Source organism: Vipera berus (genome assembly GCF_964194415.1).
Source record: "Vipera berus genome assembly, chromosome: 5".
Taxonomy (NCBI): Eukaryota; Metazoa; Chordata; class Lepidosauria; order Squamata; family Viperidae; genus Vipera; species Vipera berus.
The window spans coordinates 60,896,202-60,910,817 of NC_138207.1; the positions used below are offsets into that span (position 1 = coordinate 60,896,202).

Genomic DNA, 14,616 nt, shown 5'->3' on the forward strand with positions numbered 1-14,616 from the left:
TGCTGACTCTGGAAACCGCTTAGAGAGGGCTGTAAAGGGCTAAGCACACAGCCCTGTGGCGTGCCGGTGCAAAGCTTCAGGGGGGTGGACAAAGCAGAGCCAACCCTCACTGTTTGTAACCAATCCCTAAGAAAGTCTTGAATCCAATTGCAGATGGTGGGGGAGAATTTCAAGTCAGTCAGCTTTTCGATGAGAATGCTCGGCAAAATGGTGTTGAAAGCCGAGCTGTAGTCAACAAAAAGCATCCTGACGTAACTTCCAGGCTTCTCGAGATGACTTGCTACAGAGTGTAAAGCAGTAGCTATGGCATTGTCTGTTGACCTATTTCCCCTGTAGGCAAATTGATGTTTATCAAAGTCCAGTGGGAGGCATGTCCTAAGATGTTGGAGAACCAATCTTTCGAAGCATTTCATGACTACAGACGTTAATGCAATAGGTCTGTAGTCATTCAGGCACTCAACTGCAGTTTTCTTGGTCACTGGGACAATGGTAGCTGCTTTCAAGCACGATGGTACACATGCCGTTTGCAAGGAGATGTTAAAAATCCTTGTCAGGACCCCTGCTAATTGTTCGGCACAATTCCTGATCACGATCCCCAGCACCCCATCTGGGCCTGCGGCTTTGCTGGGATTCACAGCCTTCAATACAGCTCTCACTTGGTGTTCACACAGGGTGAGTGGCTGAGAGTCAGAAGGCCGGCCAGCAAAGGCTACGGGGTCTGGTCTTTTAACCTCATAGCGGGCGAAGAAGATATTCAGCTCCTCAGCCAACGAGGCATCGGTGTTTGCCATGCTCCTCATGCTGCCCTTATAGTTGGTTAAGTGCTGCAGTCCCTGCCATACTTGCCTCAGATCGTTGTTCGCTAAATGGTTCTCCACCTTTTGTTTGTATTGTTGTTTTGCCATCCTAATGCCTCTTCTGAGATTTGCCCTGGCCTCTCTGTATCTGTCCCTGTCCCCCGCCTTAAAGGCAGAATCCCGGGCTCTCAGGAGTGTTCGTATCTCTGCAGTCATCTAGGGTTTACAGTTCCCGTAAACTCTAATGCACTTATCCGTTGTTACACTATCAGTGTATGTTCTAATATAAGAGAGTACAGCATCTGTATATGAATTTAGATCTTGTTCTTCAAATATACTCCAGTCAGTGGTTTCAAAGCAGTCCTGCAACTGACTGAGAGCACCCACTGGCCAGGTTCTGACCCTTTTTGTGACTGCCTGAGTCCTTTTCCTGAGAGGAACATACTTTGGGCACAACAGGAGTGAAAGATGGTCAGATGTACCCAGGTGGGGAAGAGGGAAAGCTCTGTATGCCTGTGTCAGATTGGAATACACATGGTCCAAAGTGTTCTTCCCTCTGGTGGAAACTTGCACATACTGTACAAACTTAGGGAGAACTGTCTTCAGACAAGCTTGATTGAAGTCCCCAGCCACGACAAGAGCGCCCTCTGGGTGAGTTTGCTGCTGCCTGGTGATGACGTCATACAGCTTAGAAAGTGCCATGTTGACATTGGCATCAGGTGGAACATAAACAGCTATAATAATTACCACAGTAATTTCTCTAGGCAGATAGAAAGGCCTACATATAACAGTCATCAGTTCCACACCTGGGGAGCAATACGTGTATACCAATCTGCTGTTAACACACCATTCACAGTGTATGTACACACACAGTCCTCCTCCTTTACCCTTCCCGGAGCGTTTATCTCTGTCAGAGCGGTGAAAAACTCGGCTTATCAACTCCACAGCTTCATTCGGTATCTCTGAATGTAGCCAGGTCTCCGTGACAATGATCACACAGCATTCCTGGAGAGGCCTGCTTTCTGCTAACTGCAGCTGTAATTCGTCAATTTTATGGATGAGGGATCTGGCATTGCTCAGAAAAAGGCTCGGCAATGTTGGTCTAAAAGGCTGCCTTCGAAGTCGAGTCAGAATCCCAGCCCTGCAGCCACGTTTTTGCTTTCGCTCCTTTCTCTTTCACTTACGTCGTCTCCTCCCCAGCCCGAAGACAATCCATGGAGATCCTGGAGGCCTCGCTATGCAGTTCGGTAGGAGATATAGGAATATAGCCAGCTGTACCAACAGGCTGAAAAATAGCTTTTATCCGTGGGCTGTTAGGCTTTTAAATGGGACATAATCTTATGCAGAATTGACTTGGGAGGCCCGTGTGTGGTATAGTTGGTTCACATAGTGTGGTGGGATGGAGGGTTTGTTGTCACTGTGTGTTGGGGGAAAAGAGCACGGGGCTGAGGCTCAGCTAATCTCAGTGTACACATGTTGTACTTTGACAATAAAGGATTATTATTATTATTATTATTATTATTATTATTATTATTATTATTATTATTATTATTATTATTATTATTATTATTATTATTATTATTATTATTATTATTATTGCACCGTGAAGCAGTATATAAGTCCAAATGCTATTGCTAATTATGAGCCAGCCAGCGAAGCAATTTCAAATGTAGGCATCTGGAGTACAGTTTAGGAAAATAACTATGAAGTGGTATATAAGTCTAAGTGCTATTGCTATTATGTATTTCCCACAATCTGTTTACCGGTAGTCCTCCACTTACAACAGTTTGCTTGGTGACCATTCGAAGTTACAACGGCACTGAAAAAAGTGACTTATGACCATTTTTCACACTTATGACCATTGCAGCATCCCCGTGGTCATGTGATTTACATTCAGAGGCTTGACAACTGACTCACATTTATGACAATTGCAGTGACCCAAGGTCATGGGATCATCTTTTGCCACCTTCTGACAAGCAAAGTCAATGGGGGAAGCCAGATTCATTTAACAGCCGTGTTACTTACTTAACAACTGCAGTGCTTCACTTAACAAATGTGGCAAGAAAAGTCATAAAATGGGGCAAAACTCACTTAACTAATGTCCCACTTAAAAACATACATTTTGGGCTTAATTGTGACCATTAATTGAGGACTACCTGTACAATTCCCATGCCAACCTGGGGAATTTAAAGAATTGGAAACAATTACAGATTAAAAAAAAACTACAGGACAATGAAGACTTTGAGGTTGACGTGCATCCAGTGGCCATTGTGTTGCTGAAGGAAGGGCATCTATCCCATCACCGTATTTATAGTCCCTTGCCTTGAGGCAGGTGTTTGTGTGTGTTTGTGTCTGCCTTGAATTTTACTCTTCACTGCATTGCAAAGGCTTTCCATGAAGAAAATAATGTTTATAGAATGAAATGTTTCAGGAAGTGATCATGTTTGTGTCGGCATTGAATCAAGTCTTTTGCTCCATAATTTTGATTCTTTAGTTTACCCAAGACATGTGCCTTCTTGGAAAGGGAAGAAGGACAGCGATACATGGCTATTTTTCAGTCTCTCCGTTTACATGGTATCATTTCAAGTAAGTTTACTTTTTTTTCTTTGAATTTAGGATTATTCAGAAAATCAGATGTTCTAAATTTTGTGATGGCAAAAACCAATATTTATTGGTAAACATCCATCAACTCAGTCAGATAGAGTCAGTAACATAAACTGTATTTCTGGACAGCAAACAATTTCTATCAACACAGTTTATATGGTACTTTACAAAACAGGTTTTAAAGTATCCCATAGATATATATTAAAGAAAATTATTAGTATGTAGCTGTATATACATACAAAAATATATTAAAATTCTTCTATCTACATTTTCTCTGTTATATTTTTTCCATTTGGGAACAAGTTGATTGAACTATGATATCTCCTGACATCTTGCAAAGCCTTCATAGATTTTCTCAATTAAGGAAAGGGACTCCAAATTTTGTACAGTCCCACTTCTACCCCATAATTAACTTTCACTGATACTTCAAAATATAAAGAAAAAAGTAGTTACTCTTTGAATCTGTAAAGTGTTTATATTTTTTATATTTTTTCATCTTCAACCACTTGTTTAATAATACATAAGGAAATAGTACAAACATGCATTTGATACTTTAAAGTATAATACATTATAAAAAGCATAATCTAACTGATACTAGATTTGGTAGGGCTCCAGGCCCCTAAAACAGGTAAGTCCTGCTTTCTTTGTTTTTACTTGGATGGGTCTGTGACAAGCATGATGGCTCTGCTGGCTTTGACAGCATGGATCACTCATTTGGGAGTGACCAAGCCCAGTCACATTGCTTTGACACACCCAAGTTCTCCAAGAGTTAATCAGTGCTGTGACAGTGGATCTAACCATGCAACATTCTGTTCTGATGACTGCTTTTCTTGACTTGATGCCCACCAGATGAGATGGAATCATAACTCCCAACCACCATGCTTATTCTCTCTCTCTCTCTCTCTCTCTCTCTCTCTCTCTCTCTCTCTCTCTCTCTGTGTGTGTGTGCGTGTGTGTGTGTCTGTCTGTCTGTCTGTCTGTCTGTCTGTCTCTGTCTCTCTGTCTCTCTTTCTCCCTCTCTCTTGTCTTTCCTTCTGGAAATTAAGACAACATCCACAACACTACCTCCTCCCACTTGTCTTCAAGAACTCAGTGAGAGAGATTGGGTTGAAAGAGAGTGGCTGGCACATGTTAGCCAGTGAGGGCAAATCTCCCCAATACCCCAAGTCTAGCTTTTAATCAGTACATCAGATACGTATATAGTTCCAGCTATGTGAAATGTATTGTCTACTTGTTGTGGTGGCAGAGGAATAAATGAGCGGAAAGCTTCTTTATTCACATTCCTTAAAATAAACAACTTACCTATATTGTAAGCTCTGACAATAATTGCTGCCATTTGCAGGCTGATGATATACTTATTCTTTTCAATCCAGAAGAAGCACTTAAAATCTCCACCTCACAGATTTCAGATGCATTTTTTTCTCTAAATCAATGTTTCTCAAACTTTGAAACTTGTAGAGTGTGGACTTCAATTCCCAGAATTTCTCAGAATGCTTGCTAGGGAATTCTGGGAATTCAAGTCCATACATATTTAAGTGGCTGAGGTTGAGAAACACTGCCTTAAATCAAAGCTATGCAATTTCCACTTGAGGTCACTTTAAGATTAGAATGATATGTTGATGACTGCATTGCGACATTGGGCAAGGGCCTTTGGGAACAAGAGAGTCAAGCATTTTAAGGAGTGAAATGAATATCCTATAATATTGGAAGATTTAAGCCATCCATTTTGTTTTAATTCCCCCCCCCCAAAAAAAAACAGAGGCCCCAACTGGGGTAAATGACATTCTTTGCACCCCTGTTGTGAGCAAATGATAAGAAATATTCAGCAGTGATTACACAAAAATGATTGCCAAATCTATTTTTCATTGTGTGAACATCCCAAAAGGAGGTGAATAGAAAACTGGGCCAGTGTTGTTAAACTTGATCCTTGGCATGTTTGGCTGGCAGAAACACATGACAGGAAGAACTGCATGACTATAAGACTATGCAAAACTTCAACTCTGACAAGTTTAGATTATTTGCATTGTTGACACAAGAATGCTTTTGTTTAACAATGTTTAATTCTGTTAACATTACAAGCAAAAGCAGGAATGAGCACTGGGTGAAAAGTGCAGCCGGGAGTAATGAATTGCCTTAACGTGCTTCTAAACCAGGGTTTTATTGAGCAATTGTCAGGCTTCTTTCCGGGCATTTTAATTGGAAGGCAAAGGCCATTTTAAAAAAGGCACTTGTGTCTTGCACAAGAGCCTAAGCTACAAAAAACTAACTATAGTTAAACATAATCAATCTTGATAGGTTAGGAAAGCGTTCAGTAGTACCACTACAGCTCACCCACTGGGTATAAATCCAGATTCCTAAGGTTTGGGAAGGGCTGCAGATAAATTTCATAATGACAGATTCATGATTGTGGCAGTGATGGAGGAGATAGTGACACAGGAAGAAAAGATTTGGTGTATAATTTGCCAGACACAAATAATCAGATTGGTGTAGCAGGATAGACAGGTAGGGCTAATGGATGAGGATCCATAGATAAAAGGCCAGGAGGCTGAAAACTTTTGTGAGTAGTCAGTGAGGAATAGGAAAAATTGTGCAGGAAATATTCAGTGAAAGAAGAGAAGAGCAAATTATTTCAATTTTGATGCAACTCAATTCTGGGCGGTTCACAGTATAAAATGTTCCAAACACTCTGGTGATGGCACTCCCATTGCCCAAGAACCTTGCTGAGATTCCTTGTCCAGTCAGCAGATCCTCAGATAAGCCATGAGTGGTTTCCAAAAGCAGACAGACTATCCTATAAAACTATGTTTTGCTGATGGAGTGGGTTTCACAAGGTAGGATCTATAAAGGGGATCTTGTCCAATGCCTGTTGTATAATAATCCTATTTTAGAAAGTAAGGAGGAGTAATTATCCCAAAGCTTTCTTAGCTACTGTTCATGTTCTTTCATAAACTGTGGCATTTTAAAAACCCAGCTTCACCTCATATATCTCAATTCCTGTTATATTCTTATTATACCTAGCCAATCTGCCCATAAGTTACTCTCCCTATTGTATTGGAAAGTTCTTTGGTACTGAATAATATAAATGAAACAACTGAATTGTTGCTTTTGTCTTTTCCAAAGGCAGACATCTAGAGGAGCTATGGGAAATAAATTTCTTTCCTTTGCCGTGGCTTACAAGGATCTTGTCCAATCATTACCATGCAGTGAGTTGGTATGCTTAGTGTGAAAATGGCTCAGTCTGGATTGATTTTATATTCTAGCTTTTTCATAGGAGGTATTCTCACAACATACCTTTGTATATGTGCAGGGACACTGCATGAAAACAAAAAACTTTAATTTGGGACTTTACTTCTATATTTGATGGCATTACCCAGTTCCAGACACAGAAATATAGAACACAGTCGCACATACCGGAGAAACATGTATGGCCATATTAATATCACTTCTAAGTTTGTGTGATGAAGCTGATATGATAAGTGAATCAGTTTCACCACATTGTGTAACAAGAGCATTGTCCAGACTGCAAATTAATACTTAACTCTTATTTTGCAAAGACTTTTACAAAAAAGAAAAAAGAAAAAAACCCAAGAGTTTACTTCTTTTGACTTGAAGGTGATGCAGGGGAAAAAAGTCTTCTCCAAGTCCTGATAACTGAATGTTCACAACCATGTAGTTGTCATGGCAGTGAACAGAACTGGTTTGCTACTGTCTTTGTAAAAGAATAACATAATAGCAGAGTTGGAAGGGACCTTGGAGGTCTTCTAATCCAAAACTTGGTCAAGCATGAAACCCTATACCACAGGTCGGCAACCTGCGGCTCCGGAGCCGCATGCGGCTCTTTGAGCCGTCTCTTGCGGCTCCCAGCCGCCCGGTGCGCGCGCACCTCTTCCAACGGGCAGTGGTGCGCGCGCACCTCTCCAAATGGAGAGTGGCACCGCCCGTTTGGACAGGTGCACGCGCACCTCCCCAAACCTTTGGAGAGGTGCGCGCGTACCTCCGCGCGAATGGGCAGCGGTGCCACTCTTTCAGGAAGCTGCCGCGGCCCGTCTGTGAAGCTGCCGAAAGCGGCAGCTTAGCAGACGGGCCGCGGCAGCTTCCTCAAAGAGCGGCGCCCCTGCCCATTCCAAGAGGTGCGCGCGCGCCTCTCCGAACGACCGGAGTTGCGCGCGCACCTCCCCAAACCTTTGGGGAGGTGCGCGCGTACCTCCGCGCGAACGGGCAGCGGTGCCGCTCTTTGAGGAAGCTGCTGCTTTCGGCAGCTTCCTCAAAGAGCGGCGCCGCTGCCCCTTCGCACGGAGGTACGCGCGCACCTCCCCAAAGGTTTGGGGAGGTGCGCGCGCAACTCCGGTCGTTCGGAGAGGTGTGCGCGCACCTCTCGGAATGGGCAGGGGCGCCTCTCTTTTTGAGGAAGCTGCCACGGCCCGTCTGCGAAGCTGCCGAAAGCGGCAGCTTCGCAGACGGGCCGCGGCAGCTTCCTCAAAGAGCGGCACCGCTGCCCATTCGCGCGGAGGTACGCGCGCACCTCCGGTCGTTCGGAGAGGTGCGCGCGCACCTCTCGGAATGGGCAGGGGCGCCGCTCTTTGAGGAAGCTGCCACGGCCCGTCTGCAAAGCTGCCGAAAGCGGCAGCTTTGCAGACGGGCCGTCGCCGTCGGGCAACCGGGAACCGGTTCCATCTCATTTTTAAAAAAATGGCAGCCGCGTGCGTCCGCGCATGCGCAAAAAACCTTTTTGCGCATGCGCGTGCATGGACACACGCACGCGGCTCCCTCTTTTTTTAATTTGTGATGGAACCGGTTCCCAGTGGCTCTTTTTCTTTTTTAGGTTGCCGACCCCTGCCCTATACCATTTCAGACAATTGGTTGCCCAATCTTTTCTTAAAAACCTCCAGTGTTGCAGCATCCATTCTACGGATTAATTGACCCACAATCTCCTTGCAAACCCAGCCTTCCAAGATGTTTATTCAACACCCCCCCCAGTCTAGTCTATAGCTTTGTCATTTCCAGGTAATGTCCCACTTACTGTCTAACCTTGATTAACTCTTTTTTGAGATCAGACAAGTTTATCAGGTGCTGGATATTAGTATATAAATAGGAATAGCGAATGTTTTCATTACTTTGTGAAGAAACTCATTGACCATTCATCCTGGCGTAAATAATTCTCTGTTTGAACATGTTTGAACATTCTCTATTTGAAAAATAGTTCAGTTAAATCATTTAATAGGTCAGTTTAAACGTCAGGAATGTTGGAAAAATCAGGAAGCCATGAAACCATTATCATTTAGATATCAGATTTAAGAGTGTGGGTCATTTGATCTGTCAAATATAGCATCTTCTAGAGCAGGGGTGTCAAACTGCCAGCCCGCGGGCCGGATGTATCATCCGGAAGCCATGCCCACCCCATTGCTGACAATGGTAAAACAATCCTGATACGTCTCGTGACGTCACGTGGCGTCGCGAGTTTGACATGTCTGTTCTAGAGTCATCCAACTATTGTTGTGTCAATATATCGTTAAATTATTCTACAAGACATTACAAAGGGCAGAAATAATCCTTTGGTCATCTGTGAGAGTATTACAGGTGATCGTGATATGGGTGACAATATATTGTACCCATGTCTTAGCAGAACTTAGCGGAACTCTAAAATCTGCAAAATGTCTGTGTTTGCCCAAATCTTACAAAATTTCAGATGGGCAAGCTCATGATCTTTTGGGTCACTTAGTTAAGTTTTGAAGTTTGCATGACATACTGAACTTCCCTATGCCACGACTCACATAAGCAGGTCATACTAGTGTGACATACGGAACAATGATGTAAGATGTAAACAATTATAAATGCTGTCCAAAACAGAAAACTTGTGACATTTTATAAAAACTGATAAGAAAATTATCATACAGCTAAGGTTCAATTGCATTTTCTGTTCAGTTTTATTGTATAATATATTTAAATAAAAATACCAAATTTATGGATGCTATAATATGAAAGATTTTATTTTCCTTTCAGCTAGAGAATGGTGGTGACATGGCCTTTCAGGCAGACTTTAACACCCAGGCAGTGAGATTTGGTCTTATGCTCACGCAGGTAAGCTGTGAAGAACTTGCTAAATTAAGTGGGAGAAATGACAAAATGCAGTCAACAGAATCTCTTACACCAGACATGTCAAACACAAGGCCCGGGGCCCAGATCCGGCCCGCGAAATGGTTTCTTGTGGCCCGCGAAGCCATCCTGGAAACAGGGAGGGAACGGCCCCCACTGCCTTGGCCCTGGCCCAGAGACCCTCCTTCTGCCAGAGACCCTCAGATCTGTCCCACTCCTGCCCAGGCCCCCATAGGCACCCTTGATGCGAACGATGTAGAGCTGGCCATGCCCACCCAGTAGGGCATATGCACTCTAGCCACGCCCACCCAGCAGGCCACGCCCACCCTGGCCCTACCCACCCGGCCCCTTGAGGGCAACTGCAATGCTGATGCGGCCCTCAATGAAATTGAGTTTGACACCCCTGTCTTACACAATCTTCCAGGGCAATATTGATGGGAATTAAGTGCACTGCTGAAACCAAAGAAACAGACTGCAATACAATTTATCCCTAATCTATCTACACTGTAGAAATTTTCAACTAACATCCCACCTATAATTGGCAAATTGAAGGTGGGCGATAGAGATCATACTGTAACATATATATGCAGGGCATTGGGATTTTCATTCTGCTGTTTTTAACAAAAAAGAAAAAAATGTTCATTATTTTGACAGCAGCTATGTTTATGGAAGCTTTAAAATTTATTTGTTTTTATCATAATTCTACCCAAAGAGATTCAAAAACTTGTATACTTACAAATTAAATGTACGTAAGATATATCCTACACGCATTCGATTAAAGAATAAATCCCATTAAATTTATGCAACTGACTTCTGCATAAACACATATAGGTTTGCATTGCAATGATTTTACAATGATGAGAAAATGATATTGCAATGCTATACTAGATATATCTGTTAGAAATCCTAATGAATTTGGTGGGATTACTTTGAGGAAAAATAAGTATTTTAATCTTAAGCACATGCTAAATTCTCTCACCGAACTGAATGAGACATCAAAATGCTTAAGTTTGGTTAGATTAGTCTCTGTATTTTTCTTATTCTTCCAACAATATTTTTTTGAAGAATTTGGGATATTTACAAACTATATATACACATACAAATGTAATATATACATGAATGGAATCTCAGTTAATAACTTACATTATTTGTGGACAATGATACAGGAAACAAGTAGTAAAAGGATGCAAATTTTCCCATAGAGAATTAATGAGGCATTAATGAGTTATTTATTTGTCATAACTGATCCTTTTCTGATATTTTAAGACCCTAGAATAGCATGCCTTTATTTATATACATTAACATGCTGATTATTTCAGGAACCAAGATATCATGCAGAAGTAATTTCCATTTATGGATTCTTCTTTGAGCTAAAAGCAATAAAACATGACGCTTCAGCATACAGTTTTTACATGAAAGTAAGAACAGCATTTCTATGATCCTTGAGGTTCAAAGTAATATTCTAACTACCGGTATTTATTTGTTTGAAAGTATTATACAGTCTGTAGGCGATTATCATCTACACCCAGAAGGATAACTTTAGCTATTTTGACTTATGTTGATAGTGGAAGATGAAAATATATTCTCGTATAATGAGCAAATTAGCTTGGGGAACAATAATCTACATATGTCTACCTGAAAAGAAATCACTTAAGTGCTTAGTATTGGTGGCTTTGCCTCTTCCTTATATAGTAAGTCCCATGTTAAGGATTTTTTTTTAATCTAATGAATTTTGAAGAAAGGATCAGGAGAGGAAGAAGCCTCTAGCACAGGGGTCCACAAATCCTGGGTAGTGGACCGGTATCGATCTGTAGCCTGTTAGGACTGGGGCCGCACAAGTGGTGCATGAGTGAGCAAAGGTTCATCTGTGCATGCACAAGATCTAGGTTGCACATGAAACCATCACCTCTGCCCCATGGAAGACATTTTTTTCTTCCAAAACTGGTCTCTGGTGCCAGAAAGGTTGGGGACCGCTAGCAGAATAGACAGAGCATGCTGTGGCATCAAATGATTTTCAACATTTTTATTTGAATAAATAAACATGAATTTAAAAAAATTGAGCTAGAATATGCATTCAACATGATAAAAAACACAAAGAAGATTATACCTTTAATATTTTGGCAGTAAGGAGGAAAGAAATAATGGAGCCTTGCCGAAATTTTTGCATGTGTATGTGTGCGGGCTCTGGGGCAGTATCCATTTATTTTATAGGCTTTCACATGGGAAAATATTTTGGTAGTTTATGTTCCATTTATGTCTAGATAGCTAGATATTTGCAGATCCAGTAAGCTCACTTTCCCTACTCAGATGCTCTCCAGATAAGTTGTTTGCACTGGTCAAGAATTCTAGGAATTAAGGCACAACTTATCTTAAGAGTGTCATATTGGACAACACTGACATGTGCTTCTCTTGAAGTTCTGTATTGTGTGATCAAGGTGTGTAGCAGGGTGACTGGTCCTCTCTTGACCCCAATGATTTCCTCAGCTGATCTGTTATTTCAAGATCAGATCCAGGCCTTAGGTTTACACCTTGGTATGCAGAGATGATTGGTTATGCTTGGTCATATGACTCAGGATGCCCCATGTGATAATGTGCTGAAAGAGGGCCCTAGGCAGCATTAGAAAAAGAGAAATTTTATACTGTTTTTCTCTCCTGATCTTTGTTCCCATCACTCTGCTTAATCTTCCTCCCCCCTTGCATTTCTTGCCAAAATAATCTCTCTCTATTAAAAAAAAAGTTCATGAAATCCTTAAATAGTGCCAGCGGAGTGACAATATCCTGTCATATGTTAGCGTTTTATTAGTAAAGGCTTTTGAATAACTTCAGCAAATAGACCTCGGTGAGGAAAGAGCTGAACTGACACCCCACCCCCTGTCATTTCAGAGAGTCAGACATGCAGATCCAATTATTTCTTACTTTACTGCTGAGCGTAGTCCTGTCAGTTTACAGAAAGAACGGGAAGTTGAGTATGAAATAAAAGCACAGTGCCAAATAGATGAAAAGTGGGAAGAATTCACCACAGAAAGGCTTACTCAAAGGTTTGGAGTTAAGAAACCTTCTTCTAAAAGCAAGGTGAGGAAAAAGCAAAAGAAATATACTAATTACCTTAAAACTTTTTTTGTGGTAAACAGTGAAATCAGGACAGAGCTTCAGTAATCTCTTGGGCCTTCTGGGTTATTTAAGAAAAATAACTTTGTAGGCAAAGGCCTGGATTACATGAACAGTGATCTAAGGATTACATGGGAACAAAGTGCAAGACAAAAAATGCAGTTATTCGGACACTTTTTAAACAATTACAAAATATTTGTGTAAACATGTGAAATAATTATAATGCACTTCTCAATTAAAATGTCTTAGAGATGGTTTTGAACAATAATTTTGAAATAGGACTAGACAATATAAATTCACATGATGGAAAAAACAAATCAAGACAGAGCAGAAAACACAATATTTAAAACATGCCCGGTTACATCTGATTACTTAAATAAACAATTTGTATGTTGCCGCTTCCGTTGATTTGGCGACCTACTATAAATGAAAGAAAAAGGGCTCATCAAATCACAAGGTCCACAAAAGATTCATGAAATCAGGAACAATCCACAACAAATAAAAACATAAATACTATTAAAAGAACAATTACCACAGTTAGATAAGTTTGTCCTCCCCAAATGTCCTTCTAAAAAAGGGCCTTATTCACTGTTTCTTTAACAACGTTTTGAACAAGCTGGCCTGGCCTGATGAGGGGACTGGGGGGGGGTTGTTATTGTCATTTTATTGGGGTTTTAAGATGTATTTTTAGTATATGGGCATGTATTTAATCATTTTTTAACTTTTGTAATCCTGTATTTTTATTCTTGCCCTGTTCACCGCCCTGAGTCCTTCGGGAGAAGGGCGGTATAGAAATATTATTAAATTAAATTAAATTAAACATAAAGGAGGAGCACTTCTGCTCTTTGAGAGGGCCTGCAACTGAGCACGTCAATCTCAGGGTCCCGACCCTGTTAGGATGGGCACCAGAGCTTCCTTTATTTCTTACACCAGGGTCCCCAATCCCCAGTTCATGGCCCAGAACTGGTCCACGGCCCATTGGGAACTGGGGCCACACAAGCTGCATGCGAAGCTCCATTTGCGCAAGCGGCATGCATATGAGCGAAAGCTTCCTCTCTCCACCACTGCTGCTGCTGGTCTGCAGAGCCAGAAAAGTCGGGGATGGCTCTCCTACCTAGACCATGGATAGTCTACACGCTAATTCAAGCTTATGCATTACTAAGAAACCATCAGAGTGAAATAAGGCAAAGTTCTCATAGGAGGAGGTTCTGTCAGAAAGGGGAGCTTTTCCAACAAAGGTTAAGGTTATTATTAAGGTTAAAATGAAAAGAAGCAATTCTTCAAATCAGAGGTGCCCAACCTTGGCAACTTTAAGACCTGTGGACAGAATTCCCCAGCCAGTTACCCCTGCTTTAGATATTATCTTTCTAGGCAAGCTGAGTGAATATTTGCAGGTGTATCTCATTTTCTAGCAAAAAAGAAAATCATTTTTTGTCTTATTGGTCCCATAAGTAGACACATGATAACCCTTCCTCTTTTCCCTCCCAACATAGATCTTGAAAGCAAGAATACCACCGGTTCCCATCTATGTGACATTTTCGCTTCTTTTCCCATCATCTTAAAAGATCACGTCTGTTCCTCTATCAGTGAATTCATTCTGACATCTAGCAAACAAAGGAGAGTTAGCATTGGAGATGTTCCCGCAAATGACTACAGTTTCTATAGCATGAAAATAAATTGTACCGTCTCTCATCATATTCAACTCACTGGGACATTGACCTTATCCAGGGGTAGGCAACCTTGGCTCTTTTATGACTCGTGGACTTCAACTCCTAGAATTCATAAGCCAGCCATGCTGGCTCAGGAATTCTGGGAGTTGAAGTCCACGAGTCATAAAAGAGCCAAGGTTGCCTACCCCTGGCCTTATCCCTATGTTGCTTTGGACAAATGTTATAAATAGTTTGACCTTCCTAAACCAGGTACCCTTCAGTAAGATTGTCATATTGACTGGGAATGCTGAAATATGTAACCAATATCTAACTAATCTTGGAGTAACATATTAGGGAGATCTGGT

General features: G+C 41.5%; 1 protein-coding gene across 1 annotated transcript in view; it reads left to right on the plus strand.

Moving 5' to 3' along the window:
• Nucleotides 1-14,164, plus strand: part of BTBD16 (BTB domain containing 16) — a gene marked incomplete at both ends in the record, with an annotated part of 53,588 nt that extends 39,424 nt beyond the window's left edge. The window contains 6 exons of the mRNA XM_081328569.1: nt 3,292-3,383; nt 6,522-6,604; nt 9,402-9,479; nt 10,814-10,912; nt 12,378-12,566; nt 14,096-14,164. Coding sequence (XP_081184695.1) covers nt 3,292-3,383; nt 6,522-6,604; nt 9,402-9,479; nt 10,814-10,912; nt 12,378-12,566; nt 14,096-14,164 — 610 coding nt within the window. The remainder of the gene's footprint in view (nt 1-3,291; nt 3,384-6,521; nt 6,605-9,401; nt 9,480-10,813; nt 10,913-12,377; nt 12,567-14,095) is intronic.
• Between the last annotated feature and the right edge of the window lie 452 nt (nt 14,165-14,616).